Source organism: Brachycentrus maculatus, unplaced genomic scaffold (assembly GCF_059751285.1).
Source record: "Brachycentrus maculatus isolate JH-2025_06_01 unplaced genomic scaffold, ASM5975128v1 h1tg000202l, whole genome shotgun sequence".
In the NCBI taxonomy this organism is placed as follows: Eukaryota; Metazoa; Arthropoda; class Insecta; order Trichoptera; family Brachycentridae; genus Brachycentrus; species Brachycentrus maculatus.
In genome coordinates, this window is record NW_028280953.1 from 2,196,243 (window position 1) to 2,205,218 (window position 8,976).

Sequence of the window (8,976 nt, forward strand, 5' to 3'; positions counted from 1 at the left end):
ATGCATCTCCTCATACATACCCGCCGATTGTTACGACTCCTAACCTGACCACTTTCAAGTATTTGGCATACCTGATCGTGCCATGTTTTTCTCGGTCTTCCTCTGCTCTTTCTTCCACTTACATTCGCCCCATAAATTTGTTTTGGATGTACAAGGAATAAAAGTACAAGCTACTGCAACTAATCATCAAGGGTAAGATCGAGGGTCGTGGAGGTGTCGAGAGTGTGCTGAGAGTATTCTCTCTTCATTATTAGAAAGGATAATGGTCATAATTATCCAAAGTTCTTTAAATAATATACTTGACCTGTGTCATCTTGTCACTCTTGCCGTCCCAAGAGAGTCGCTCATCAAACATGGGCTCTGCCAATGTTCCAATGAAGAATGGCTCCCAAGATCGATACACACCCGTCCTCTTGCCAACGGTGAACACATTCAATTCTACAAAAAAAATATGGATAAAGTAAAAACTTGTGACCGTTTATAATAATAAAATAAAACCCTTATCCACACCCCAGTGGTGCATAGGGCACTGCGTCATATAAACGCAGTGTTATCTTGATCGTTTACACATGAAGGAAAGGTGATCAGCCCTCCGCTTCAAGTACCAGTCCAGGGTAATATTGAATAAATATTACAGTGAAAAAATCACTCATTCTCACTTTATTCTTACCCCCCCTGGGAATCGAACCCGGGTCCTCCAGAACGGTAGCCGAGCGAGCTGACCGTTACACTACGGAGGCGGACGGATTGTGACCGTTTAGTGTACTTCTTTGATTGCTTATACGAGTATAAACCCTTTGTAACCCAAAATGCCATGCAAGTTAAAGGGAAAAGTTTACCAAACAATTGTCAGACCCGCACTCCTATATGCTAGACCAATGATACTCAACCTTTTTTTTCTTCGGGCCGTATACATATATTTGTAAAGCTACGCGGGCCGCAACACTATACTGGTATGACAAAAAATATCAGGAAACCCACCACCCCCGCTTTTTTCGAAAACCATTTGAGATTTATAAAAATATGACCAAAACAGAATAATAATAGCGCGCATATTTGTCTGTCAAATGTTTGTTTTTTGGGAATAAATCTAGCGTGTGCAGTAGCACTCGTATACCAGATCTGATGTTGACACGACAACGACCATCCTCTCGGGTTTGCATGTCTGTACGTCAAAGTCGAAATAAATCTCAAGATATACGATTCTATATTTATAGAATGCCAGATTTTGTAAATGATGTTCCTGATAATAAATGTGTTGGGGGCCGCACAAAAAAGCTTGGCGGGCCGCAGGTTGAGTATGGCTGTGCTAGACGATGCATAACACCAACTCTAGGCAACTAGAAACTGCTAAAATGCGAATGCTTAGGTGGTCAGCTGGAGTGTCCCTTACGGTAGGGACTGACTGGAGCATTTTGTCATAACCTTACCTCGTAAATTATGGAGCCGAGCGCTCCGACTATGGATGGAGTGCTTGGCTCGGTGTACTGACTATAAAAATGCTCGCATCGTAACGTGTTACGTTAAGACCAAATGGCTCTGGTCAGTCCCCACCATTAGAGGCAAAATAAAGAGTTTAACTGGGTGTAAAAAGCGTCAATAGTAAGAAAAAGGAAAGGAAATTGAGATGGTATGGGCGCATACAATGCAGAGAACCTGATCATATTGTGGACCAGGCAATCGCCGTGCATCTTCTTCGATAGACAACTAGAGGAAGACCAAAAAATTCATGGATCCTGCAGAAATAAAACATGATTCGAAGGCATGGCCTAGGTGACATTGTCCATGATAGAAAGACCTACAACCTGAGGACAAAGAGAGCTAACCCCAACAGTCTATAAAGACGATAAGTTAGGATGAGCCAAGAAGAAAAAAAAGAAGAAGACCTATAATGTTAAGAGGTAAGGGCTAGAGTGTGTCTAACCTAAGTACTTGTAGTTAAAGATTTAGTATTTTAATAAAATATTATGCCCATTACCAATCTATCGAATTAGATCAATGAATTGAATCAAGTTGACATTTCAATGCAGTGCCCTACGCACCATTGGGTGGGCGAGAGTCAGAAGACAATGCGGTTCGGGTCTTACCTCCGGTATCATTTCTCTTCATCCATTCGCCAAGTTTTGGGACATTGTGACAAGATGGGCAGACATACTTGTGGAATGGGATGGCTGTGTTTTCTTTCAGCATTTTCCGGAGATGGTTCTTATCCGATGGAGCCTGTGAAATAATAAAAAATATTCATGTTTATTCTTTCCGTCTTATTTCCCCTTGTGGAAGCAATGACTCTTCTCCAGTTATCCCTTGACTGTGCTGCACGTAGCGCTCCAACCACCGAAGCGCCTGCTGCTGCCTAAACTTGATCAGTCCATCATGTGGGATCTTCCTCTCCCTCTCTTCCCCTCCAGGCGACCAATCATAACCGGTTATTTCAGGCTATCCTCATTGCCACATGCACCATGTCTAAAGAACTGAAAAATCCGTCCTGTACAGACACTGGCCAGAGTCAAGCCATTCAAGTGTAGTTCCTGAGGAATGGACTCGTTGGTGCGTCTAGCTGTCCATGGAATTGGGAGCATGCGCCAACAACACCACATTTCAAAAACGTCAATCTTTATTTATCCAACCATTTATATCTCTCCCAAACACAAGAAGAATATCATCTTTATCACAAAATCTAACTTTATATTTATATACCTGGTATATTTTATTTCTCTAATTAGTATAAAACAAGTTTTAAATAAAATAATAAATCACTCGTAAAAAAGTAAGACTACTTTTTTTTTTTTTATTGATGTTTTTTGGGGTCACACGCTTTTGCCATACTTTTTTTATACGTTTAATGATCGCACCGTTAACATTTTTGGAGTTGATTGACAATAGGTGTTGGACATTCAGCGGGAAGGACAAACCCTCCGACCGAATGTACTGAATGAACTCGAGGTTAGGGAGTAAGGGGCAGTTGAAAAATATGTGGTCAGCAGTCTCATCCTCCTCTCCACACGCGCACAATGAACAAGTTAGAATGTTAATCTTTTTGAGGTGGGATGCAAGTACTGTGTGTCCGATCCTCAGCCTGCACAGAAGGGACACATTCAGGCAGGTATCACCCAAAATTGGGTGCTTTGCCAATAAATTTAAAAAAAAAAAAAAAAGGACTACTTTTTTCAGTTTGTAAACACGACTAGTTTTGAGAACTACAGATAATCTCATCAACAGGTGAAAACAAAAACTGATTATACAAAGATATTTTTGCTCTAAATTATCATGTTATTTCCCAACATTAAAAAATAACTCAGAAATGAAGTCTGTAAGAAGCATATCTGGCAAGAGTCTACGAGATAGAATAAGAAACGCCAGTATAAGAGAAATATGCGAGATTGAAGATGTCGTTAGGTGTGGAAGGCAATGAAGGAGCATATGAGGAGAATGGAACTATCCAGACTCCTCCACATTGCACTGTATGGCCAACCCTAAGGTAGACTCCCCGGCAGACCACCAAAGAGAAGGATCAACAGCTGGGAATCGACATCGCAGGTGGCTAATCTCTCTTAAAAATAGACCTACAAGGCCAAGCAGAAGAATAAGTAACGTTAGCAGTGTTAAAAAGACTCTGTGGTAAATATGGTTTATCCTTCCTGTTAAATGTCTTGCACCTCCTAAATGGAACAATTGAAAAAATATAACATGAGTATTAGAGATCATTAAAAAGTGTTTATTTACATCAAAATAAAAAATACCAGTTGTTTGAGGCTCTAAGCTTTGAGAATAGGTGTCTGCGGGGGATTTTAGGTGTGCGGTGGTTTGACTTTGTGAGGAATGAAGAGATAAGGCGTAGGACGCAGCAAATCTTGGTCGCAACTGTCGTCAAGAAAAGGCGATTCAGTTGGCTTGGCCATGTACTCCGCACGCCTCCCGAGAGCCGCCATCGAGCTTGCCTCTTTTACAAGGCAACAGGTTCGCGCCGCCCAGGACTACCACTGCTGACAATTCGTCGGCAGTTCTCGTCAGAACTTCGGGACGCGGATCTGACTTGGGAGGATGCAAGGGAGCTGGCAGCCGACAGAAAAGCCTGGAGATAGTTTGTGGACACCATATGCTCCACCTAGGGAGCGGAAATGGTTTAATATATGTATGAGGAATACCTACCGTTTTATCACCCGCAATTTCGAACACAGCCAAAGGAAACACCATGGGATTAGGTCCGTGCAGTACCGGGGGATCTCGGACAATCATATTCAGAAACCTGGCAGTAAGATTGGGACTCGGGTATAATTCTATGTCAGCCGCAAGGATGAAGTGCGTTAGGGCGGCTTCCCTCGCAATGTTCCTTCCAACATTCACCGGATAGAGGAGCGACTTCCTTGCACTGTACTTTGTACTCGCGTTCACAACAAACGGTTCCGGCAGTGCGCAATTGAATGAAATTGAAGTGAAGCTGTCATCTTTGGGAACCTACAATGTTATTTTATACTTATAAATAAAAATGTAATTCAATATTTTGCATGTGATCAATATTTCAGTTATAATACTCATTTGCAGGGGTTTTGTTCCATGTAATGCGGTGGAACGGCGTTCCAGCACCCTTTTTATGGATTTTTTTTCTTAATCAATTAGACGAAACAATGTTTACATATTTCTTCTTCTTCTTCTAAACCTGATGGTGCATAGGGCACTGCATCGTATAGAAGCAGTGTTATCTTGATCGTTTAATACACAAAGGAAAGGTGATCAGCCTTCCGCTTCAGATACCGGTCCAGGGTCATATTAAATAAATATTAGACTGAAAAATCACCAATATTTATTTTGCCCCTCTTGGTAATCCGGACCTCCAGCATGGTAGCCTAGCCCTCTAACCACTACACTATGCAGGCGCACAATCTCCACATACATATTTACAATCTATATTATCATATTCTATATCAATATTCTTACATATTTACAATCTACATTTATATAATTTGTCAAAATGATAAAATATGGTATTGTAATGAATATTTGAATGATATTTGAATACATTTATTTTTTGTAAAAAAAAAGCTTTTCTTGACATGAAGTGATTTCCGGGACCTTTTTTTGAAAAAGGAATTAAAAGAATTAAGAAACACTGCGTTTATTTTTCATCAAATAAACGCAGTGTTTCTTAATCGTTAACACATGAAGGAAAGGTGATCAGCCCTCCGCTTCAAATACCAGTCCAGGGTAATATTGAATAAATATTAGAGTGAAAAAATCACTTATTACATATTTATTTGACTCCCCCCTGGGAATCGAGCCCGGGGCCTCCAGAACGGTAGCCGAGCGTGCTGACCATTACACTACGGGGGCGGACAAAAACTATACAACTACATATGTTTTGTGTAATTGACGTTAGGAAAGTGGCGGGCCTGCACTGGAAGAGAGAGAACTGTGGAAGTCCAAGAGGGAGGCCTTTGTTCAAAGTAGAAGAAGCAAGCAGTAGAAGAAGTTGTTGGCCAAAGTAGAAGAAGCAAGCAGTAGAAGAAGGCTAAAGAAGAAGCAGGCTAAAGAAGAAGCAGGTTATGGGGCACGTATGTCTGATGATATATAGATGAAGAAGGTGCTTGATTGGAGGTCTAGAATGGGACGCAGAAGCTAGGGTAGGCCCCATCTTGTGATGGTCCGATGGCATTAGGAAAGTGGCGGGCCTGCACTGGAAGAGAGAGAACTGTGGAAGTCCAAGAGGGAGGCCCTTGTTCAATACTAGACACAAGAAGAAGGCTGAAGTAAGTGAGTGTGCAAGTTTTATAACCTATTCCTATTTGTGAGTGGGTTTGCTCTTTATATTCAAAGTTACTATAATTTCGACAAATCCAACAAATTTATGAGGCGAATGTAATTGGAAAAAGAAGCAGAGGAAGACACGAAACATGGCACGATCAGGTATGCCAAATACTTGAAAGTGGTCAGGTTAGAAGTCGTAGTAATCGGCGGATATGTATGAGGAGATGCATGAACATGGAAGAGGCGAAGAATGTTTGGAAAGACAGAGTGGTATGGCGTTCTATTGTCTCTACCTACCCCTGCGGAGAAGCGGCTTGATGGTTAGTTAGTTAGTTTTTTATAACTTCATGTAATTCATGAGTGAAAATTCCAGACACAAAACGCTCACATTAAAGGGGTGGTGTGAATGATCGTGTATTCTGGGCGACTCACCAATTTGGGAATGTGATCTACGCGAAAGTAGATGTGGAATGTCACCCACTTCCTGATGAGTGCGGCCGCCTCGGAGCAGTCACGCAAGTACCGGAACGTGTCGATGCTCCGAATCAAGTCCTCTCCGGGAGTGTGGACGGCTACACTTACGGGACTGTTCCATCTGCGTTTCAAACCGGAATCTACTTCAATTATACTGATACCGGACAAAGGGTTTTTGGAGTTAGGGCGCTTGTGCATTAAACTGGATTTTATTGTCCGGCAGTCTGGTTTTTTCAAATTAAAGCGACAATGACAGTTTAGCGTGATTGAGTTCACACGCATTGTCATCGCGCGCCGATCGAGCGCACTAATCCGGAGAAAGATGGACAAGTACACAAGCTAATCATCTGTTTTTTCATGCTAACCGGAGTGCCGGACAGTAAAATTCCGTGTAGTGTACAAGCACTCTTACAAGAATATGGGAGTCTGGGTATTTACAGGACTGTCAGAGGCTGGTAGTAAGTGATCACTTTATACACACGCATCACTCACCATTCCACCCATAATTGACAAATGTGTCGGGTTTGGTCCCGTGGTTAGTGTCGCAGACTCTTAAGTCAGAGTTTCTCAGTTCGAACCCACTCTACCACAATTTGACACCTATTTCTAATAATGAGCCGCTTAGGCCACAGAAAAAGTATGAAATTGAAATATTTGTGTAAATAATAAAAACACAAATATTTCTCTTTTTTTAAAAAAAACACACACTTCTCAAAATTTTGCAACTCCTATATATCATTAATCTCATGACGCTGTATAATTCACTACAGCTATCTCCGGTTGAATTAAGAAAGCTTTTATTTGGATGTAAACAAGATCCTAACCGAATTATTTAAAAAAAAAAACATAGATGTTTCATTTCAAGTTACACCTATGTACATATTGATATATCATCCATAGAGTGAATAATCCAGTTTCTGATGAATAAACAATAAAAAATGTGATTACAATTATTTTTTTAAACATACCTTTTTATGAGTGGTATCAAGTTGCCCAAAAAACTGAAATCCGAGTGCGTTGTGAATGTAATATACTGATGGCACTGCAAATCACCGTGCTCCGCCTTCATGAAGTTCTGAACCACCCAAAACAAACCTCTTTGCGTTATCTTCCTCTCAAATTTCTTATCGAAACACTTCAATTTATTTCTCAAATTCTCCAAAGCACCGGGAAGCAAAACTGTCTCATCTAATAGAGTATCATTTGTCGAATAATCTAGAATACTATCGTTTTCTTCCAACTTTTTGCTTTCTAGCAGTGCACTAACTTCACTTTTTATAGAATCATTAAAACCACTCATTTTTAATAAATTAAACCAGGTTTTTTCACTATTGAACATAATTTTATTTGAACCGTTCACTGGTAAATCAAACCTCTTCAACTTGTGAGAATAATCCTCAGTTTTTAACAGTCTGTCGTTGACAATCATGAAGTAGATGAATGACATAGCAAATACCGCAATGGTCATCCTCCAAATTGAGATTTCATTGAGCATTATAAACAATTTAATTATTTTTAAATACTGTCAATAGGTTTATTTACTAGTTTTATCATTATTTAAAACTGAAATGTTGAAATGTTTCACACAATTTTTGAAAAGCATACAATGTTAAAAGTATATGACAATACGGGTAATAATATTTAATAGATTTTTCATGATTATATTGTAAAACTGGTTCATAAAATACAAGTATATAGATAAAATTCCATGCCTGTACATAATCAGTTATTTTTCACATTTCAAATACAAAAGTAAGCACTACTAAGCAGTTAACAGTTATCAAAAGGTAACGTTAGATGAATGGAGTCGAATTAACATTGATATAATTTTAAAACCACATTTATTAACTTTCTGAAACTCTTGTTAACTGTCATTTTTATTACATCTTCATACAAATTTGTTTCAGTTTAAATTCAGAATCATCTAAAATTATTTAAAAATAATTATTAAATAGCCAACATACGTGCATTTTTCTCATTCTAACTAACAAACTAAAACTAACCATCTCGCCGCTTATCCATAGGGGTAGGCAGAGAGAATAGAGAATCTACACCATTCTATCCTTGCAAACAGACTTCGCCTCTTCCACATTCATGCATCTCCTAATACATCTTTCATCTCTTCAAACCCTTATCCACACCCCAATGGTGTATCATATATAAATGCAGTGTAATCTTGATCGCTAACACATGAAGGAAAGGTGTCAGCCCTCCGCTTCCAGGGTAATATTGAATAAATATTAGAGTGAAAAATCACTTATATTTATTTATTTGACCCTTTTAGGAATCGAACCTGGGACCTTCAGAACGGTAGCCGAGCGTGCTGACCATTACACTACGGAGGCAGACATACATATTATATACAGTCATAAAAATTCTATATGCTTTCCTTAGAAATGACAACCAGAATGTAAAGAAACTATAGGATATGTTTCCACAAACCAATTTTCAATCTTTTATTTATTGTTTCGGCATTCACTTTGTGGTAAGACACGATGAAATTGTAAATGAGAACACTTATTTTTACCACTTGAGTTATATTTATTTTAACGACTAGTTTCGGAAGCTACAGATGCTTCCATCTATGGGTTTGAAAATAAACTTATTTATTTATTACTGATTTGGCGTTTAATTTGTAGAACTCCATTTTACATAAATATTAATACATTAATAAATAAATATGTATTAATTTTAAATCAAACACAGATTTTTTGAGTCTACAAGTTGTAATATATTATTAGATTAAAACCAATATTTTTA

General features: G+C 39.0%; 1 protein-coding gene across 6 annotated transcripts in view; it reads right to left on the minus strand.

The window, feature by feature from the left end:
* The window catches only part of LOC148307286 (beta-1,4-glucuronyltransferase 1-like), a 197,457-nt gene extending 188,880 nt beyond the window's left edge, over positions 1 to 8,577 (minus strand). For 5 of the 6 annotated variants that reach the window (XR_015837876.1, XM_088263714.1, XM_088263715.1 and 2 more), the window contains exons 1-5: positions 7,185 to 8,577; positions 6,175 to 6,337; positions 4,150 to 4,455; positions 2,088 to 2,220; positions 305 to 438 (exon numbers count right to left, since the gene is read on the minus strand). Coding sequence is in view for 5 of the 6 variants with exons in the window: in XM_088263714.1 (XP_088119840.1) it covers positions 305 to 438; positions 2,088 to 2,220; positions 4,150 to 4,455; positions 6,175 to 6,337; positions 7,185 to 7,711 (1,263 nt within the window). In the remaining variant the exon portion in view is untranslated. The remainder of the gene's footprint in view (positions 1 to 304; positions 439 to 2,087; positions 2,221 to 4,149; positions 4,456 to 6,174; positions 6,338 to 7,184) is intronic. The other variant, XM_088263719.1, reaches the window with a different exon arrangement.
* Between the last annotated feature and the right edge of the window lie 399 nt (positions 8,578 to 8,976).